The sequence below is a fragment of the Schistocerca nitens genome, chromosome 7 (assembly GCF_023898315.1).
Source record: "Schistocerca nitens isolate TAMUIC-IGC-003100 chromosome 7, iqSchNite1.1, whole genome shotgun sequence".
Lineage (NCBI taxonomy): Eukaryota > Metazoa > Arthropoda > Insecta > Orthoptera > Acrididae > Schistocerca > Schistocerca nitens.
Window position 1 is genome coordinate 360,060,491 of NC_064620.1, and position 22,903 is coordinate 360,083,393.

Here is a 22,903-nt window from a genome sequence, read left to right on the forward strand (position 1 = left end):
AGCTCAGGGTAGCTTTTCGAAAGTTACCCATAGTCCACAATTTTTAGGCTATGGAACACCGAAATCTAAAGGCAGTACTTGTCATCTCACTACATCCAGTGCTTGAAAGACGGCGGCTTTCTCAGATCACGCAGTCGTGCTACGTGACTAGTCATATACCGACTAATAAAAGACAATCCGACTCCAGCCGAGTTTTTGGGCCTCCAAAAGATAGTGAGAATGCGTTATTAACTGGCCATGTTGAGGGTCTGGGTGTGCATTTCAGTGCAGAAAAGAGCTTCAAATCTCATATGAACACTCAACAGTTGTTTCAAGAGAAGTGTATACTTCAACAAGATACTACAGATATATTAACCTGTCACTTAATATTCTGAACACTGATTTCATATCTTATGTACAAAATGAATAAATCAGAAACGCTAAGGCAAGAAATAGATTGGAACGTTCAGGGCCATCTTCTCTCATCATCTGTGCGACGAAATATGAAGCTCATGTTTTATAGGATTATAAGCTACAGTTACTAGTTAAATTATAATTCCATTCAATCCATCGATTTAGAGTTAGTCACTAGACAGTTTTATTTCAAGAAATCTGCATTAAACAGTTACGGGATAAGTTTGCTTTTCGTGGTGGTGGTACCTCAACCATCTAACATAAACAAGACAAAGTGAAGGGGATAAACTAAGCGTAAACTAGCACATCAGAAGTTCGATAGCTGCAATAGCAGCGAAGGATGGACCCAAGACGTATTGCCATCATGGAGTCGTTTCTCCCTGTATCATGTTTATTACTGACGGAATAGGTGTCAGCGGAGGAACCAGCCAGCCGTGCATTTGCTACATCAGTGTACAGTTGGACCGTTGCTCACTTCTGGCCATTCAGCTAACACCTTCAATGATGACTATAAGACCTTATGAAATTACATTGAAATCCAGACGATTAGCGGCTTATATGCGTTGATATACATCAACGCGAGCAGTTGAAAATGTGTTCCCCGACCGGGACTCGAACCTGGTATCTCCTGTTTACATTGCAGACGCTCTGTCCGACTGAGCCATCGAGGACACTGAGGACATTGCGACTGCAGGGACTTATCTCTGGCACGCTCCCCGTGAGATCCACACTTGCAACTTACTGTCTGCACACTACAATTGTAGAGCCCCTGCCCACTATACTCATTACTCGCGGCAGTCAATCTACCGATTCCCGTAAGAGTTTTACCAATGTGAGTGCCTCCGCACTGAAGAAGATGATTGGCCTGTAAGCCTTATCTGTATGAAGATGATTTCTGTCCTTTCGGACATGTCCGAAAGAACAGATGTCATCTTTATATATATTCATGTAAGATCTAATGGCTGCCCCTGAGGAAATACTTACTGATACGAAGGACTCTCTGGAGAGAGAGAAGAAGCCACCAGCAGTGATTCGTAGCGCCCGTTGAGCTCTGAGCATCAGAAGCAACAGCGACCGTTTGGTGGACGTCGGGCATTCCTGCAGTGAAGTCACCGCGTCGTAAGCCGAGAGTGCCACTTTTTCGCTCTGAAAGAAATGAAAAGTAACACCAGTAGATCAACAGATAACACCTTTTTTCCGACACTATAACTTTTTTGCCTGCTACTAATGGCTATGAAATTACTGTTTTAAACAAAATGCTGCTTCTGTATTAAACGACAGGTGAAATTATAGATGAACGATGAAAAGTTCACTGACGACAGTTTAATGTTACCGTCTACCAAAAGGTAACCTATTGCTCCGTTTCAGAACAGCACTTGTTTTAGCATGGTGGACTCCTGAAACAACTTCTCAACAAAATAAGCATTCCGTCCTATTACATTCACAAAGGAAGCGAAGATGGAATGTGTCCCTTGGTATGAACCGTAAATTCTAACTTTCTATTACCCAACATACTATAATGTTTATAAAGTTGCCACGTCGTCATCCTCGAACACATGTTTACTAGGTTTACTCAACAGGATATCAGAAGAACAAAGTTGCCTTTCATTTATCAGAGATTTCCATTGAAGTTCCTTAATGTCTGTGTAATACTTTAGGATAGACTACAGTCATCCATGAATCCTATCATTGGGTCTGTTTCTTCGTTCGAAATCTGTTCTATTTGCTACTTCATTAGTGTTTCAGTGTTGGCGCAGTACTTTAGGCTTGGTCGTGCTAGATGCCTGCGTGCAGTTTGCTTTACAGACAGTCTACACTTTCCTAAATTACTTCTCGTACCTTGTGCTGTTGAACTGTAAATGTAATCATTTCATACATTCCAAATGCACTACTGTGTCAATAAATCTTGTGTCAATTCATATTCCCTAAAAAGGTGTACTAAGTATTTTTTGGCATTGTATATGTTAATTCTTATGATGTTATATAATTCTTCAACCTGTGTACGGGTAAAGGAATCATTATCGATAATTGTCAAACAATTGATGTATCGCCCCAGAAAATAAAAATCAAATTTCGGATAAATTTTCCAAATTGGGAGTCATAATTTCACAGACAAGCAATGCTAATAGTCTTAAATGTGTCAACTAGGATTGGAAAAAAGTGGACTTCGAAAGTCGGCAACAGATTGTCACGAGACAAAGTTGTAGCAAACTGCATGTTGTTGGCTCACTAGCCTATTTCACGACTTAGATGACACCGGTAAACAGCCTTTTTTTTTTTTTTTTTTTTTTGAAACAGCACTGAAATTATTTTTGAGGATCCCCTGTTACCAGTGTAATGTAGAAGTTCCTGGCAGCTAATAAGCCTCACCATCGTTTTCTTTGATTCCTGTTGAGAAGGTGCTTAACAGAAATGTGTTTGTCAATAGAAACATTAAGCCGATTGCCCCACTTGGTGGCGTTCCCCGAAAATGGATCATATGACGATAAAAGGAATCAATTTATCCCTTTTCGTAAAGGTAAACCAACTTCATAGAGTGTATATTTCGCTAGACAAGTACTAGTCTATATCGCCACACATCTGGCCCAATCATCAAAAAGTGGCTGAAGGAATTATGCCAGATTATGAACAAAAACAAAAGTAATGTGTAATACTAAACAGAAAGTATTTCTGCTTCATTAATCCGCTTCCGTCTTTATCACTGATCATAACTTGTACGTACCTCCGAAATGAGATCGTCCCCGTACCAGCAGTATACGAAGAGTACTGAGAGTTCGAAGACCAGGTAGCTGCCGCTCTTACCGACATCTTGCACATCATTAGACCTCTGAAAGAAAGAAAGCTCATCACTAACCGCTCGATTCTATTCATCTACAACAACACAAACACAACCTCACTCTCCACAGGCATTAATCAGTCAACCGTATGACACGTACATACTTGTTTCTTTGGTACAGCTCGGAACATTTTTTAGTGTAGGATCTCTGCAGCAATACCCAATGTCCGTCTCTTGAGTACGGAATCAACAACAATGTCAGATATTAATGTCGTACCATGAGATGAAAATGAGACCTAAAGCTTCGTTACTTTTATTCTTGTAAAGAGCAAACGTCAACAAATACTCTTCTAATGAGTTGTTATTAATGAAAAATCGTTTACTGTTACAGCGCAGGTTGTGCTATCTTAATTAATTGAATCATGAACAGTTGAGCTCAACGAGTTTAAATGTAACAGAGTTGTGTTTCCGGTCACTGTTTTACCTCAGTGTTATTTTATGGTGATTACTTAAAATTTAAGTATGTGAGATTAAAAATATATATTTAGGAGAAAACTGTACAGCATCTGTTGGAGTTGGTGTATTGGAAATGATGGACACTCTGAGAAAAAAATTTGTGAATTTCTTTTAGACATATAAAATTTTGCCGGGAAACAACAATTTATGTCTGGCACAAGTCACAGCTCGTACTAAAAGTGTTTGTGCAGTAAGCAGGAGTAACCTTGCGAAAAGCCTACATATCTCGGAGTAAATATATAAAGAAGAGATTCGCAATGTATGAATCCATAAAAAAATCCCAAACCCCAGCAGATGTCATTTACACTGGTCTATGCAGAAAAGTGAAATTCGGGCTCAGTGGTAGCAGCAGGAAGCAGTAAAGCAGGTTAGCTTATGTTCAGTTGTACAGGTTTCCCCAAGTAAAAAGATGAAGAGGAATATCACATACGCAGTTAAAGATGTATATCTACCACCTCGCCCGTTTCCTTGACACTAGCAGTGTCATCTCTCAAAACTATGTATGTTCATATAGCCTACTAGCGGAAACAACATATGGTACTTACATCATTACGGTACAAAATAAAGTAGAAAAGTTCTCACGTTTATTTTAAGTTTTAATTAAATTTGCAAATATTCTCCTGCAAATTTCTCAAATTACAATCACCAATGTGCTACAACCTCCTACAAACAATTTTTCAATGATTTTGACATCATAATGAAAGGATTTCGATAATCAACTGAACCTTGGGTGATGTAATTCTGGTCCAAAATGTACAATGGCGAATCAAATATTTCGTTCAAATGGACTTAGACGGACTCTGGTTATGTAAGTAAATCAGTTTTTCTCTGTTTCCCGCCTTCCATTCCCTTTTCCAAGGAGGCAGAATAGGTACATGGAGGGTGTAGGATCGTTTCGTGCCTTGTTCTACCTATCCTGAGTCATTTTTTGACCATTTCACACAGCCGTATTTGAAAATGCCATCAACCGCCCAATTGTGTCTTCAGAAATGCAACAAACAAATAATTAAGCTACAAAAATTTAATTCAAAATACAGCACACAAACAATTAAGCTACAAAAATATACATATCAAATTATACGCAATTTGCAGACAAAGACATTCACGAATTTTCTTCCCATATTTGGTATGCAGGTGTAGCAGTGATAACACCACGACTCGGCTAGATACACAAGATAGGGTTAAAGACAGAATAGGTCAGCACGAATTCAATACGGATCCCAAGAAATCATAGTACAGGAGAGCGAAAGAATACGCTCACATGGTACCTTCCATCCATTTTTTCTATATCACTCTACAGTCAAACTCTTAATTTCCTTAAAAATCTAGTACTTTCTATATAATATGCCCGCTAACCTTCTACAAATGTGTAAGATAGTGTATTTAAATTTGAAACTCTTTCCCGACAATGCTTATGCAGTACGTGCTGGGACGCTTCTATACTCTCAACATTGATAGTCTGGATATGTCATAACATTTCTCGTTATCCAGGTGGTTGGGTTATTATGAGCGGTTAAGTATCATTGTATACAAAAGCAGCAACAAAGTCTACAAATATCATATGAGGATCTAGTTCGCCAAAGATGATTGCATGTGAAGTCACAGTATGTGATGCAAATCACCTGCATACAGCCCCGATTCAATGCAAGAAGAAACTCGGTTTCTTCGGCCCCATTCGACCAGTTGAATACGCCATTTGATAAAGGACAGAAGTTCTCGGTCGCGAAAAGGAAGCTTAGGCTCGCTGATCCCTCGATAACGAAATTGTCAAAGTACATAAAAGGCGTTAATGGAAAATGGATGACTCCAGACGATGGAATTCTCTATCAACTGAACTGTTAGGTTCTTAATTTACCTTGGCAGTCTGAAAAAGCTGAAGGCAAAAGCACACCCCGACGGAGAGGCTTTGTCCCAGTAACATCCCGCCTAAACACTGCTCCAGCAGCTCAACGTTCCTGCCAACATATGAAGAACAACGATTCATCCTACAGGCATATTCTCATTAATAAAGACTGTACAAGACATCAACACAAACTTAATCTTTAACAGAAAATGACTAAGAAACCATACGTCGTGTAGGCATTGACAGTGAATAAACATGTTCTAAAGAAACTGATATTCTGGATAAAATACATTTCTTCCATTGAGAGTACAAAATCATAGCTCAAAATCACCACACGAGAACACCGAAAATAAATAAATTGTTCAAAAACCTTGCGAATAAAGACGCCTGTTTCCGCCTTATGCTTTTACACTAAAAAGACAGATGGGACTACTTGTAACAAGACTATTAAACTGATGGACCTCACATAGAACGTCAGGCCGATGAAAGTTCAAAATTTTTTTCCTACGTCGCAGCGTGTCTCCAGTGAATGAAAATCGCTGCTTGCAGACGAATGCGATATACGGCGACAGGCATCTAGCAACAAGTATCTCAAAACAAAGGACCCGATAGTGATAACCAGGGGAAAGTCAAGCACCTACTACGGCATCAGCAAGTGTTGCAGTAGTACATAAGTTCTGTAAAACAGTGTGTGTGTGTGTGTGTGTGTGTGTGTGTGTGTGTGTGCTAGATAGTTAATTGCTTTCTCTTGATACGATGCGGAACAAATCAGTTAGCTTTCGTGAGTACTTTTTAAAGAAAAACTAAACTATTTTTTTTAACATGCGTTTCATGTTTCTCTACATACTCTCTTTCTCTCTCCATCTCCCTCTCTCTTTCTGTATTCTCGCTCTCTCATACATACAAGGAAATTATAGGACCATATAATCAGAAATTACTCAATGCAGCAGAAGGTATTACCAAGTAGGTATAGTTTTGGTTTCTATTTGAACTTCATCGTCCATTAGATTCCTCACATCTCTGAGTCAACGGCTTTTATGATTTATTGCATTGTGTATTTCTGTGTCATGTTAAGGCTGAATTGTGCGCTGTTTAAGTGCAACTTCTTCATGTTTTAATCTCCAAATTCTGATATTTTCCGTAATACAACAGTTGCAGAACTAGAAAGTGTAAGACCACGTATAACGTTTAACATGCATTTCAGTTCCTTATTGAAGCCAACGAGAAAGAATTTATATTTTGTTTCATTCATTCTAGTTCCCTCCTGCGTTATTTCTAATCGTTTGCTCAGACTTTGTGCCGTAAAGATATGCATAGACTGTGTGAGTTTGTTCACTTGCAAAAACTTTTAATAATTTTCAAGGAAACATCATTTACATAAACCAGTTTCAAGATGAAGTGAGCTTGAATTCAACACTTCCATTTTCCTCTTGGCTCTGCGATGGTCGATTATCTATCTATATGCTAAGAACAAGAGAGGAAGCAAATTCACCCCTGAGATACACCTGTAGAGCACATTAGCAGTTCAGATGAAACTTTTTCGTTTACTACATTCCTTGGCTGGCTTAAACTGATACTATATTCTTTTAGTTAGATCAGCTGATAATTAGCGACAAACAAGAGTATCTGATAAAATATCTGAAATTTTGTAGGGAGATACAGTGTACTTCACAGTCATATGCTTCTGACAAGAACTGTCTATCCCACGACGCCAAAAGTGGTCTCAGAGCATGCGGACGATGGGGTAGTGGAAGCCGTGTCGTGCTGAAACCTACAGAGACATTGGTGACTCAGTTACAAAGGTTGGCGCTCAGAGGCGTATCTTTTGTTATTTAGGTTTGCTGTGTAAACAATAATAAGCGTCCGCAAATATGCAGCTAACGTTGCTGCACTGAAAAGTTTAACAATAATTTCGAGAATGGGAAATTCAGAATCAGAAAGCAATGGCAAATTTCAGTTGATACTGATATCACTGGTGGACAGAATCAACCAATGAGAAGTAAGACGTGAGCGGGCAGGCGCCAATCAGTTAAGAGAACTCACTAGGCGTCTACCATTGGTTTCCGAAGCGATAAAGCGTGAATCCGTGTGTGATGTGTAATTTCGCATAAGAAGGAAACACATTATTGAAAGTACAAGTGCGATCATACGTTAATTTTAAGATCGTGTGGAGCATTTTCTGTGACTTTTAAGGGTAATCGAAAAATGTTCGTTAATAGTCGAGAACTTTGCTATGAACATTGTTTCACTGGCTCTAGATATCGATTTGCTCGTTTGGGATTATATGAATCCAAGAAAATCAGGCGACTTACTATTATTCTACGATTCTGATTTTAGTAACCATGAGACTTCCCCATTAGCCATTTCGTTGTGCACTGTTTATTGGATGAACGTTAGAGTCTGCGGAGAAAGAGCGGAAGGAACCATTCGGAACAAAGACAACGCGTCATCTTTACAACAGGTAGTCAAATTGCGTCCAGGTATGCCAGAACTAGGCATGCATATTACATTGAGAATACAGTGTGTATTTTGAATATGGAATCTCTTTTTGGTGGATAGTTTTACATTTAGAAAACCACTGTGTATTACACGAGGTTTACTTTTCGCATCCCTTGTATAAGAACATTACATTTTGCGCCCCTAATTGGGGAAACTGCCAGTAATCTGTGTGTAATCAGTATAGCAGGAAATGTTCTGGAAATGAACATTGCGTAAGGGAAATTACCGGTAAATTCTGAAAGATAGTTATTCGACAGTGATTATTTAAGGTGGGAGGAATCTTTTACAGGTCTCTGAGCCATTTAAATCGATTTATTGTGTTAGACTAAATCAAACAATGCATGATTGGATATATCTGTGAATTTTGTATTTTGTTGTGCACTGCTGTATATTGATACTGATTATAAAGATTCCGACGCGACTACTGTTATTGTTATTTGCAAGTAACAGCGAATATTATGAGGGAAAATTACATTTGAACTGTAGTTCTCAAACCGATTTCATGAAAATGAATATAAGCTATATTTACGAAGGAAAGGTTAAGATAATTTTTTGAGATTGGTGTGACGGTTAGTAAGGAAACAATTCAAAGAAAATATTTGAAGAAACAAAGTGTTATGTCTGTAGAAAGTATATGTGCTCGCACCATATCAATGGAAGATTGAGAGACTTTATGAACCATGAGCTGAATCAAGTTGCCAAGCTGTCGATCTAGTGATGGCATGTGCCGTGAAGCGTGACGTGTGGGGGCGGCTTCTGCATCGGACAACTTACGGGTCCCTACACGTGCAGCGACGGATTAGCGGCTCGTGGAAGTTGTCTGGTCGGCAGATCTACAGTAGATCGGCGGGAGCGGCTCCAACACAGCGGCGGCGTGAGGGCGGCCGTGTGCGAGACTTCATGTGCTGCAGCCGGAGATGGCACTCAATCCACAGCTGTAAAGGGATCCCGCCCGTAAAACGAGTCAGAGCACGTCTCTACACATTCGTGAAAACACGGGGGAAGGAATTTTCTGTGATTAAGATCAAATGAGGCAGAAGGGATAGATAACATTCCATCAGTATGTCTAAAACTATTGGGGAAAGTGGCAACGAAACGACTGTTCAAGTTGCTGTGTAGGATGTATAAGTCTGGCGACATACCATCTGACTTTCGGAAAAGCATCGTCCACACAATTCCGAAGACTGCAAGAGCTAACAAGTGCGAGAATTATCGTACAATCAGCTTAACATCTCATGCATCCAAGTTGCTCACAAGAATAATATACACAACAATGGAAAAGAAAAATGAGGCTGCGCTAGATGATGATCAGTGTAGCTTTAGGAAAGGTAAAGGCACGAGAGAGACAATTCTGACGTTGCGGTTAATAATGCAAGCAAGACTAATGAAAAATGAAGACATGTTCATAGGATTTGTCGATCTTGAAAAAGCTTTCGGAAATGTAAAATGGTGCAAGATGTTTGAAATTCTGAAAAAAAGTAGGGGTAAGCTATAGGGAGAGACGGGTCATATATAATATGGACTACAGCCAAGAGGGAATAATAAGAGCGGACGACTATAGAACGAAGTGCTCGTATTGAAATGGGTGTAAGACAAGGATATAGCCTTTCGCCCTTACTCTTCAATCTGTACATCGAGGACGCAATGATGGAAACAAAAGAAAGGTTCAGAAATTGAATTAAAATTCAAGGTGAAAGGGTATCAGTGATTGCTATCTTGAGTGAACGTGAAGGAGAATTACATGATCTGCTGACCGGAATTAACAGTCTAATGAGTACAGAGTATGGACTGAGAGTAAATCGAAGAAAGACGAAGTTAATGAGAAGTAGTAGAAATGAGAAAAGCGATAAACTTAACATCAGGATTGATGGTCACAAAGTAGATGAATTTGAGGAATTCTACTACCTAGGCAGCAAAATAACCAATGACGGACGAACCAAGGAGGACATCAAAAGCAGACTAGCAATGGCAAGAAGGGCCTTCCTGGCCAAGAGAAATTTACTAATATAAAAAATCGGCCTTAATTTGAGGAAGAAAATTCTGAGAATGTACGTTTGGAGTACAGCATTGTATGGTAGTGAAACATGAGCTGTGGGAAAACGGGAACAGAAGAGAACTGAAGCATTTGATATGTGGTGCTACAGACGGATAATGAAAATTAGGTGGACTGATAAAGTAAGGAATGGAGAGGTTCTGTGCGGAATCGGAGAAGACAGGAACATGTGGAAAACATCAATAAGGAGAAGGAACAGGATGATAGGACGTCTGTTAAGACATGAGGGAATGATTTCCGTGGTACTAGAGGGAGCTGTAAAGGGCAAAAACTGTAGAGCAAGACAGAGACTGCATTCAGCAAATAATTGAGGACGTAGGTTGCAAGTGCTACTCTGAGATGTTAGCACAGGAGACGAATTCGTGGCGGGTCGTACCAAATCAGTCAGAAGACTGATGACCAAAAAATAAAAATAAAAAGTAAGTTGTGATTACATTCTTGTTAGAGGAAACAATTTTTATCGCAATGTTAACTGAAGCCACCTTGCAATTTTATGATATAGAGTGTGTGTGTAAATTCCCAAACAAACATCTGCGACTTGTAGAGGGGAGTGATTAAATATTATTTTCAGTAAGAAACCATGTCCAGAGAAGTACTGTTCCCATCCGATGACGGTTTAAAATCAGAACTTGAACTGATCCACTTCTGCTCGAGGAATTGAATCAGGTGTGACACAGTGCAGTTATTAGGTAACAATTCGAAGGGAAATGTATCGAAATATCGATTGTGTGTTTACTTATTTCAAAACAAACAAAACAAACCAGCGCATTGGTCATAGCGACCACCAACGTTGTTAAAAACGTCATCTTGTGTACGTTATTGCACTCCAGGACAAGCAACTCTTTCCTTCAGCACATGCGAATGCGTTACACATCATGAATTAAACCCTCGTAGAACGGATACAGTATGTTTCCGGGCATGGGTTCCTATTCAAAATATTATGCACTCACAACCCTCTTACAAGTCGTAGAAGTTTGCAACGGGATTTTCCGAACAGCTCGTATAACTATGTTTTGTGCGTTATTGCCATAGCGGACATGGCCTTACGAGTTCTATTAACAACAGAATTGGTAATAAGGTCACCACCCAAGCAGATGTTTGTATTACGAAATCAGTATTAATGATTTAATTTGCAGTGAAGATGGAAATTTATTTCGATGAATTATCGTTTGTGTGTAGAGTATGGCGACTTTGTTTTGGCAAATAACTCTCTGTTATTTTGCACAGGGCAATGCATTTTTGATGGAAGATGTTATGTTCAGAAACCCACAATTTAGTATGTGAGGGGTACATTTCGTACGCCTTGTGTAACGATATCACAAGGATTCAGTAAAATAGTTGAATGGTGTCTCATTTTACACTCGTAATATGTCACGTAACAATCGTCTGCCAAAATATTCACTGCTAGTAGTGTATTAAGCACGTGCACGTAAGGTGACACGTTTCATATATATATATATATATATATATATATATATATATATATATATATATATATATATATAATCTCGATATATTCCCGGGGCGGGCCACGGACGTGACCTTTAAGAGCCGCATGCGGCCCGCGAGCTGTGAATTTGACATTTTCGGTCTAGAGCACCATGCGCAATGCTTATTCGTCGATTACACGCAAAAGAGATCGCAAAAAAGTCGACCCCTTTCTGTGGACTCCCTCTTGTCAGCTGTAATACGTCAAACTCCGAAATCACGTTAACAGAGAGGAAGTTTATTGTTTTTTGCTCGTGTAGCTTAGTGTTTCATCATGGTAATATTATTCAGTGAAAGCAGCGAATGTGATCACTAACGAAATGCCTGAAATTGTGCCTGTGACCACAGTTGCTGCTCCTATTGTTATGAATTGGGACACCAACGAACAGCGATATTGTTCAAGACGTAACATAAAGGATGGACCCCGTATCCACAGACAAATTTTCAGGGGTTGTTCAGGGATACCTTCAGAGTATTTTGGTGTGTGAATACAGTGGAAGAGCCACATAAAAACGCTATTCTTATCTGTCCTCGCAGCGACGGCAACATCATCGCAGTGCAAAGTTTCGTCTGAAGGTTGCTGCGTTACTCTGTGTTATGCGGTGTGTGGTATACATATTGGTTACTGCATATTACACGCTTTTTCTTTTATGTGATCTCATTTTCAAAGAAACCAAGGCGACTGAGGTAAAAAAAATAATTACATTACTACACTGGAATTAGACAGTGGGTCGCTTGTACTGAAATACTCATGAGGTATCCCTTCAACAAGCTCGTACAGACTTCGAGTAGATTTGAAAAACGAAATAGTATCCAACCTGTTTTTGTCTTCAGATACGTGAAGGAGGGAATTAAATTAGGAAATGAGACACTTAAATAAGTAGATGAGTTTTGCTATTTGGGGAGCAAAATAACTTGTGATGGCCGAAGTAGAAAGGATATAAAATGTACACTGCCAACGGAAAGGAAAGCGTTTCTGAAGAAGAGAAACATCAAGTATATATTTAAGTGTCAGAAAGTCGTTTTTGAAAGTTTTTGTATGGAGTGTAGCCATGTACGGATGTGAAACATATACGATAACTAGTTTAGACAAGAAGAGAACAGAAGATTTTAAAACGTGGTTCTACAGAACAATGCTGAAGATTAGATGGGAGGATCACGTAACTAATGAGGAGGTACTGAATAGAACTGGGGAGAAGAGGAATTTCTGGTACAACTTGACTAGAAGAAGGGATCGGTTGGTAGGACATGTTCTGAGGTATCAAGGGATCACCAATTTTGTGTTGGAGGGGGGGGGGGAGGGCAGCGTAGAGGGTAAAAATCGTAGAGGGAGATTGAAGAGATGAATACACTAAGCAGATTCAGAAGGATGTAGGTTGTAGTAGTTACTTGGAGATGAAGAAGCTTGCGCATGATAGGGTAGCATGGAGGGCTGCATCAAACCATTCTCTGGAGTGAAGACCACAATAACAACAGCACCTGAATGCTTCTTAAAGGTAAAGAACCTGCTGTCGAACAAATGTACCAATGGGCGCTAGTCGAAATTTTTAGACGCAATACATTTTAAATATACTAAACCCTTATCTCGGATTACTGACGACTTGACGCATACAAAGTAAGTACTTTGTTAAAACAAAGTAGTTTTACATATTATTGTAGAATGTTCTCAAATTGTTTATCATCGACTGCAAGACACATTTGCAATCGCCGCTGGGGAGATAGAAGAATAGATGAAAGTATATTTGATGGTATTCCGTTGCATGCTGTGGCGTTCGACGGCGCATATCGTCTGCCGTAAATGTGGGCTTCATGATAGATTTCGTATTTTAGAATTCCCCATAAAAAGAAAACAAGACGAGTTAAATCAGGGGATCTGCCTGCCCATTACACTGCAGCATTGCAATGTATCCAACGATCAGTAAACTTTTCGTTCAATATTTGCGCTGCAACATGCAAAGAGTGAGCCGGACAGCCGTCATTCGGGAATCACATACACTGCCGATTATCCAGTTGTACCTCTTCTAGAAGAACAGTTCAATATTCCCATTGAATACTCCTGGGATGAAGTAGACTCAAAATGGGTCTGAGCACTATGGGACTTAACTTCTGAGGTCATCAGTCCCTTAGAACTTAGAACTACTTAAACCTAACTAACCTAAGGACATCACATACACCCATAAGCGAGGCAGGATTCGAACCTGCGACCACAGCGGTCGCGCTGTTCCAGACTGTAGCGCCTAGAACCGCTCGGCCACTCTGGCCGCGATGAATTAGGGACTCTCAATGAAAATTCCTATGGTCCGCGCCATATGTCTACGCACCACCACCGTCGGTGTATTACTTGACGACGCCATTGTGGATTTTCAGCACAGTACTGCCCGTTACATAAATTTACATTACCGTAGTTCGTCAACGGTGCTTCGTACGTTAAGAACAGACGTTCAAAAAACAGTTCAGTCTCCCAGGCGCTAAGTGACAAACAGACGGAACACTATTTGACGTTGAGAATCACGTCATCCGAGTGGCGGGGCAGATGTAAATTTCGAATTTATGTCGACGCAAGATGCGCAAGACACTTATCTGTGTGATCACACATTCCTTGGCAGTACTTCTCATGCTACCGTGTGGATTGAAATGTGTCGTAGTCAGAACAACTTCTTCAGTCTCGATTCTTGTCCGCTTGCGGAAATGGAAAGTGCTCTTCATGTGCGGTTTTCACTGAATGAATTAGAGGCTCCTACTCCCTCCAATAAAGAGATTGTAATAATACAAATTACGTGTATTTTTTGTGCAAACATCCAAATTTAAGTGCCTCAATGTCTGCTGACTCTGACAAACTAAAAGTAGGGTAAATTAGAATGTCATTGTTGTTTGCTGCAGGATTCTAGTGCGAGTCGTTTACAAGATATCGCAATTTGAAAAGTTTCGACACCAACACTTTATTGTGCCACTCATCCTGTGTAGTTCCTAGGTACTATATTGTTATGTTTGCTTACAGATTGCACTGCGACTGCTAATTAGTTAGTGTGTGTGACAGTCCAAGCAGTAGGTCGTGAGTGGATGATGCTATTTATTTTCCAGTGTTGAGAAAACCGACATGCTGATTGTGTATGGCGAATGTAGAAAGAATGCAGTGCGTTCTCGTACGGTATATGCAGCAAGGTATCCCAATAGACATCAACATTGTCTGCACTTATTTATCAGCCTCTTCGTCCAGTGAAGTTAAAGTGGTAGTGTAGCACCTAGACAACGTAACAGAAAAAAGAAGTGACAAGGGGACAGGGAGAAATAATAATGTTCTTGAAACTTCCTGGTAGATTAAAACTGTGTGCCTGCCCGAGACTCGAACTCGGGACCTTTGCCTTTCGCGGGGAAGTGCTCTACAAACTGAGCTACCCAAGCACTACTTACGTCCCGTCCTCACAGCTTTAATTCCGCCAGTACTTCGTCTCCTACCTTCCAAACTTCACAGAAGCTCTCCTGTGAACGTTGCAGAACTAGCACTCCTCGAAGAAAGGATATTGCGGAGACATGGCTTAGCCACAGCCTATAATAATTCTAATAATGTTCTTGCTCCTGGCACAGTTGATCCACACGTTAAATCCCGAGCAATCGTACGAGGAAGTGGTATGAATCAAGCAAGGGTCCTAAGTATTCTTCATTGACATGGGGTACCTCCCTATACATCTCTTTTAAGAGCTGCATGGAAACTATTATGAGACTCGTGTTAACCTATATACGTGGCCATTAAGACAGAATACTCGAGATATATGAGGTATGTTGTTCAGTGATGAGGCCTCATTCACCAGTCATGGGCAGGTAAACCGCCGAAACATGCACTATTGGTCTGCTGACAATGCCCCTTGCCATCGGCAAGTGGAATGTCAGCGTCCATGGAGTGCAAACTCGTGGTATGAGATAGTGATTTATCGGCTCATATTCCCGTTTTTAATAGACGGAACACTGTATGTGCCCAAGTATCGCAGCTTTCTAACAGATCCTCTTCTACAGGTGCTAGAAGACGTTTCTCTGCAGACTTGGAGGAACCTGTGGTACCATCATGGTGGCTGTAAGGCATGTCTTCACGAATTGTTTCCAAATCTCTGGATTGGGTGCAGGGGTCGTGAACCTTGGCCTGGATGTTCCCCAGATTTGACGCCTGTAGGCTTTTTTTCCGCAGGGAAAGCTGAAAGCCACTGTCTACAAGCACATACCAACTACACTCTATGATATGCAACGACGTATTACAGCAGCCTGTACCGAAATCTCCGCTGAAATGCTAACACCTGTGCGGCAGTCGTTCCATACCAGACTGGATGCGTGGACTGCCGCTGCCGGTGGTCATTTTGAACACACCCTGTGATGGTCAATTGTCTCGTTACTGGGCAGAATCCATATAACTACTGTATGCACCTGTGTTGTTCCGTATTGTGTGCTACCACAGGTACTGTACAAGTGTAGGTGTAGCAAATTTTCGTAAAAGACTAGCACCAGAATCCTTCAACAACCACCACCACATCCTAATTTATCCTACTGTTAGTTTGTTAATGCCAATAAGCGTTGTTACACTTAAAACTGTGTATGTTTGCAAAAAAATCTTTCTACGTTTGTTACAATCTGTTCAAAAATGGTTCAAATGGCTCTGAGCACTATGGGACATAACTTCTGCGGTCATCAGTCCTCTAGAACATAGAACTACTTAAACCTAACTAACCTAAGGACATCACAAACATCCATGCCCGAGGCAGGATTCCAACCAGCGACCGTAGCTGTCTGGCGGTTCCAGACTGTAGCTCCTAGAACCGCTCGGCCACTGCGGCCGGCTTACAATCTGTTGATTAGCTACCAATACATTCTGTGAAAACCGCACTTCAATATCACTTTCCATTTCTGCAATATTTGCAATGCAAGTTTTAGGTGATTCACCCTATGCCGTAACAAAAAATCGAACAGTCATGGTAGTAATGACGATACGCCGAAATTGCAGAATAAAAACTATTTGTCAAAAACTAAACCCATAATCTGTATGTGTTCTCAACACACCTTGCGGTTTGCTGTGTTAAATATTTATATATACATACCTTATGATTGCTTGATGATGAAGGACGCTCTTTCGCAACCGATAGTGTATGTCGTGGCTTAAATCTTCTGAACTGTGTGTATTTTGGATAGAGTGTGTTTCGAACGAAGAAGATTTCGTATGTGAGACACTGTCGTTTAGGCTCCGAAGGTTTCTGCTCAGCAAATCGAGTTGGTTGCGCAGCTGAACCATCAGGCTGATGTTGAAGGAGTCGGCAGCCGTGGTCTCGATACACACGCTGAAGGCAATGTAGGCGCAGTAGAGCCACGTGGCCGCGAAGGCGAGCGGCTGCGTCGCATCGTACGGCAGCGCCAGGATATACGGCAGCCCTTCAGCGCTGATGGGTGTAGCGATGTACACGATGGATATGAAGACGCCCGACAACAGGTAGGCGGAAACGACCCGCCGTATGGAGCGGCGTCTAAGGTGAAGCAGCCGCAAGTCGTCGGCGCTGAGGAACTCGCCGAAGTCGCAGCGCTCCTGCAAACGTACACGCTATGGGCGAGATGCTACAGTACTGGTTAATGAAACCTGCTCAGTGTCAATTGAAACTACAGCTTACAATAACAGTCACAATTTATTTCAGTTTGTTCACTGCACCATGTCGTCTTAGTTACAGCTGAGTGTTTACGCTAATACAGCAGAGCACCGTTTCTACGTTTAGCCAACAATGATAGATACATTACTGTGAATAAAACTCTGTTGTGTGTCCTTCACCTCAGTCTATGGCCGCGCCTCGCCTGTTGATGGTAGACAGCGAGAGGCTGCGCTTGGAATCGCAAGAAGTTCGGCTGTGCTCAAAAACCATATCGGATCTGGAACTGTATTCTTCCTGCCGTAGGTCTACTATGTCTACTATGGGGGAAATGAATAGCGATCCGATTTTCATCCACAGTTTTGCTAGTTATGAAGGTAACATAGGATATCATGGTGCTAACTTCATGAAATATGCAAAACAATTTAGCCTTGAGCCGCGCTGGGAAGATGGGCGATCTTGGGCGCCTTGGCATGGGTGGTGTATGTTGTCCTTGGCGTAAGTTGGTAAAAGCTTTAGTATAAGCCATATTAAGTAGTATGTAAGCCTTGGGACCAATGACCTCAGCGTCAAAAGTCTTGAGATGTGGCAATGAGGAGTTAATTTAATTTTTCGACAGATGGAGGCTCATTTGAAACCCTGGTATCATTAGTGGTATGATATGTTACGAAGCTTATTTATTTTTAGTATATTATGTCATTATCATTGTGGTGTCACCGCTAGACACCACACTTGCTAGGTGGTAACTTAAATCGGCCGCGGTCCTGTAGTACATGTCGGACCCGCGTGTCGCCACTGTGTAATCGCAAACCTAGCGCCACCACATGGCAGGTCACAAGACACGGACTAGACCTCGCCCCAGTTGTACGGACGACATAGCTTGCGACTAGAACTACCAAGTCTTCCTCTCATTTGCCGAGAGACAGATAGAATAGCCTTCAGCTTAGGCCATAGCTACGACCTAGCAAGGCGCCATTTGTATCAGTGCTTATAGCTTACTACTATTCAAGAGATGTATTCCAACAAGAGAATAAAAGTTAAGTAACATCTACGTACTTTTCTTCTTATTCGTTAATAAGTCTCATGTTCCAGAACTTCAAGCCCGTCTGCGTTAGTTTAGCGTGCACCTAGCTACCTCATTGTGTCTATGCTGTATGAGCTAGACACAACAATCATTTCTTTCATTTCTGACATCGGTCGGCTAAGAGTTTCATCATACTTCAGTGACCCACTTTCATTCGTATCAATTACACTAATTCCTCTAGAGTGGGGAAATAACTTTTCATTACTTAGTTAAAGAATGTAGCAATGTTGAATAAATGCTTCTCGCTGTTCTGGCCGCATCTGATTCAGATGCAATATCTAGCTTTCAACGCCTTCCCTCTCGGCCTCCGTAGGCGTGGTCAGCATATATGACTGCCCTGTAATGGCCCCCAAGTTCGATTCCCTGCCCCATCTGAGACTTTCTCCGCTCGGGAACTGCGTGCCGTGCTGTCCTAATCTTTTCATCATCATCGACACTCAAGTTGCCGAATGTGGATCAACTAAAGTCATTTCCAACTCGACGGCCGATCTTCCCCGCTATGTTACACTATTTATTGGCTGAAAAGTATCACGGAGACTTCAAGAAGTCACGTAACTACAATTATGGGCCAAAGATTATATCATTATCAATGCTGGAAGAACGTTGGCAGTCATGATGGTTTCCTCAGATGTTCGATGTCTCAGCTTATTTCTCTGTTCCCTTTGAATGTCAAACTACCACTTCGATATTCTACTGAGGCTGGTTAAAGTTGTAGCTATATGTCCTGATCTCAGTTAATGCACGACGTAATATGTCCTCTTCATCAAACGTAATTGTATCTTTATTTCTGAGACCGTGTTCCATAACGGCTTGGTTTTTAGTGTGCTCTCGATATTCGATGTAGGCGCTCCGAAATAGTTTTAGTGGAGTGACCAATGTAGCCTCTTTCACAGTCACAAGGAAATTTACAAATTTCATGAACACTGAGACCAAGGCTGTCTTCTGCTGGACACACCATATCTATAATGCTCTTGGATGATCGGAAAATGTTTTCAGTATTGTTTCTGCCCATGATTGTCTATTTCAATTGTTGCAATTCCGAGAAAGAAAAAAACGCTGTTTGCTGAAAATCGTCTTATGATTGAACATCTCTGTTTTTTTTGTTTCTTAGAGCTGGCTAATGTAATATTTGGTTCACTACGTCTTTCATCGAACAGATGTACACTGATCAACCAAACATTATGACTATTACCCACCGTGACCTGGTGGCGTTGAGGGCACGTGGTGCGGCAAAAAAAAAAGTACATAACCTCAGCAGACAAGGATGGGGATCACCCTAGAGAAGATATGTGCTACAAATGGGGAAGTCCATCGTGGTAAGCGACTTTGACAGAGGGCTGATTGTTATTATACAGAGACTGTGAACGAGCGTCTCGAAAACGGGGAAACTGGTCGAATGTTCATGTGATACTGTAGTGAGCATCTACCGAAAGAGGTAGACGGACAATGAAACTAGCACTAGGCGGTAAATGGTTATAAGTCCGCGACTCTTCACAGAAAGAGCGGTTTCTGTGCTTCTCTGCTCTGTAAAGTAGGATGAATAGTGATGTGTTGCATATCTGCAGAAAGAGCACAACGCTGGTGCACGCACAAGTGTTTTGAGCACACCGTTCATCGTACACTGTTGAACATGGAGCTCCACAGCATACCAACGACATCGTCAGTTACGATTGCTGTGGGTAGGGGATCATGAGGATTGGACCGTCAGTCAATGGAAACGTGTCGGCTCTTCGGCTGAATCAGTTTTGCGCTACACTAGGTCGCTGGTCGTCTCCACAACCGCCGTCAGTGAGTTGAACGGCGCTAGAAACCTGCAGCACGCTGATAGCCGCGAACCGACTGCATCCCTTCATACTAAATGTCATCCCAACAGCGATGTCATCTTTCAGTAGTATAGCTGTCTGTGTCTCATAGGCAGAACCGTGCCATTGCGTTTGAGGATCATTTTATTGAACTCACGTTGATGTTTCGGCGGCCAAACTCTTCTTATGTAAATCCAATGGAAACCATATTTAGTACCATCAGCGCGTACCCTGTTCAGCGGCCGGCTATTTACGCGAATTACATGACATGTGGAAAGATATCTAATGCCGCATACCTCCACAAACTCACCAAGAAACTGTGGGATCCCTGATACATAGCCGGCCGCTGTGACCGAGCGATTCTAGGCGCTTCAGTCCGGAACCTCGCTGCTGCCACGGTCACAGGTTCGAAACCTCTTTCGGTCATGGATTTGTGTGATGTCCTTAAGTTAGTTAGGGTTAAATAGTTCTAAGTCAGGGGATTGATGACCTCAGATGTTAAGTCCCACAGTGCTTAGAGCCGTTTGAATTTGAACCTGATACGCAGAACCAGTGATGTATTTCATTCCAAAGACGGGCGAATATACTATTAAGCAATTGGCAATTATGTTTTGGCTCATTGGCCATGCATCTACCTTCTAAGATTGTGTTATCACAGAAGCCCAACGGAAGCTTAGTTCTGAAAGGCAACTGAAGCGTAAAGTGAATCTTCCACCTTCTGTCGAAAGCAACGTCGCTAATTAAATGAAACAACAATTTAACTGTTATCAGTCAATGTTTATTTATCTCCACGACGCGTTTCAAGGTTTTAAACCTCTATCATCAGGTAGATTTACATTTGTTAATATGACATGTGTGTCTTGTTACGATGTTTAGAAGGAACTTGTGGCACTGTCTCCAGTGGTCACAGGCTCCTTTCACTGTCGTAACACATCACATGTCTACTGTCATATATTGTAAACAAAATGTCAATAACAGTCACGGTAAAGCCTAAACTAAAATGTTAACGTTTAAAGTTAACTTCGCTAACTTTGTTCTTCCATTACAGAGATCTATATCGACTTTTGTAGCATATGGAAATTAGGTGCCTTCTTGAAGTTTCCATTGTCTACTTCAGCCAACTAAATAAGATACCCCATGACCAGCAGATAATTCCTGACAACGACGTTGGAGGAAGTCCTTGAATTGTTGAGACTGCATACAAATCTGAAATGGCAAGCGTTCAGTGAAACGCTGATTCAAGAATTTCATGGCGAAAAAGTGAGTAGGAATATTGTACACCGCAGTCTTTCTGGATATATTTCTATGTATCGAGGCGACTGAAGAGCAGTTGACAAATACGCCCTACCGAAGCTGCTTACCTGCATAACAAGCCTGTGGAAATCTGCCTCCCGTGCTGCTATGTGCCTGAGGCGGATCATTACGATGCTCGCCGTATTCAGGACACTCAGTGAGAGGGTGAACCCCTCGAGGTCTGTCGCTCCGTCGCGCCAAAGGAGAACAGCCTGCGAGCAAATGAAGAGCAGCAGCGCCACCGTCGAGAACGCGTTGATCGTGTAGTGGACGCGGCTGGCCCAGGGACCAGCGTGCGGGTGGCGCATCGTGCCCGACCAGTGCAGAATCTTCAGCAGGTAGTCCAGGTCGCTGACCTCGTCTGCAGCTGCAGCTGACGGCTTCCACGATGAAGTCAGCAGCATCACGACGTCAGTGTTTTCACTCTGTGCATCAGATGTAGTGATTTAGGTGTTCCAAGATACAGTAGAACCCCTCTAATCCGTCACCTTCGGGACTGGGACCATGGTCGGGACGAGAAAAAGGTCGGATTATCCGAAAAATCTAATAGTTACTGCAAAAAATATAAAAAGACATTTAGTACCAAAAATTAAACGATTTAAGAACTAAAAGACGTCTACAGTAATAAGAAAAGATTACAAATAACTTCCGGGAATTCAGCCAGGTTACACTTTCACCGACCGCCGATATTTCGGCGGGAGAACACCCCGCCATTTTCTAGGCAAACTGCAACGGACAGGCGGCGTACATGCAAATTTAATACCTCGGCGGTCGCTGAAAGTGTAACCTGGCTGAATTCCCGGAAGTTATTTGAAACTTGTATACGCCAGGAGAAACTCAGGTCTCACATTGTTTACCTCTACGGGGAGGAAATGTATCGGTGTTTACGTAAGTTGGATAAACTTCGTCGCTGTCGAGTTAGACTGCAATGTGCTTTGTCGTTTTTATTGAGGTGTCGTGATGAAAATCATGTCCCAACAATTGATAAGGTTGTGCACCATATTAATTCTCCTGCCGCCAATCGTATCAAGCAACGTGCTGGCTTGGCTCTTGTTCGCGAAAGGATTCGTTTTACTCGTCGACGTTTGGATTCTGTTTCCAAAGAATTGTATCGTTTTCATTTAATGGTGGCATCTGAAGTGTCTGATTTCACTTGGGATTGGTTGGACGGTGCCTCATGGACCCAAGCTGACTGGGAGTACAACTCCGTTACTGCCCGGCATTTGGCGAAGTTTGAACGTTTTCATCGCGCGGAGTCGGATGTTATATCTCGACGTTCTGTGATAAATCTCACAGAGAAATCTTTTGACGACGCAACCTTATCCGTGCTAGGGAAGGGTTTAAATTTTGCACCCACTCCGAAGAATGTGCCGGTAGTTGATTTTATTAGTTCAATTGAACAGACAGTTTGCAAACAACCTCCCGACGCTGCAGAGGAAGTTAGGAGGGAGGCATGCCGTGTTTTGACTAGGGCTCGTCCACCCAAGAGTAATGTAACAGTAGCAGAGCGGGCTGCTTTACGCTCTCTCAAAGTTGATCCC

The 22,903-nt window shown here is 41.7% G+C and overlaps 1 protein-coding gene across 1 annotated transcript in view; it reads right to left on the reverse strand.

Moving 5' to 3' along the window:
- Positions 1–22,903, reverse strand: part of LOC126195630 (uncharacterized) — a 61,576-nt gene that overhangs the window by 16,687 nt on the left and 21,986 nt on the right. The window contains exons 2-3 of the mRNA XM_049934255.1: positions 21,431–21,787; positions 16,838–17,128 (exon numbers count right to left, since the gene is read on the reverse strand). Of these exons, the coding sequence (XP_049790212.1) occupies positions 16,838–17,128; positions 21,431–21,766 (627 nt within the window). The 5' untranslated portion in view covers positions 21,767–21,787. The remainder of the gene's footprint in view (positions 1–16,837; positions 17,129–21,430; positions 21,788–22,903) is intronic.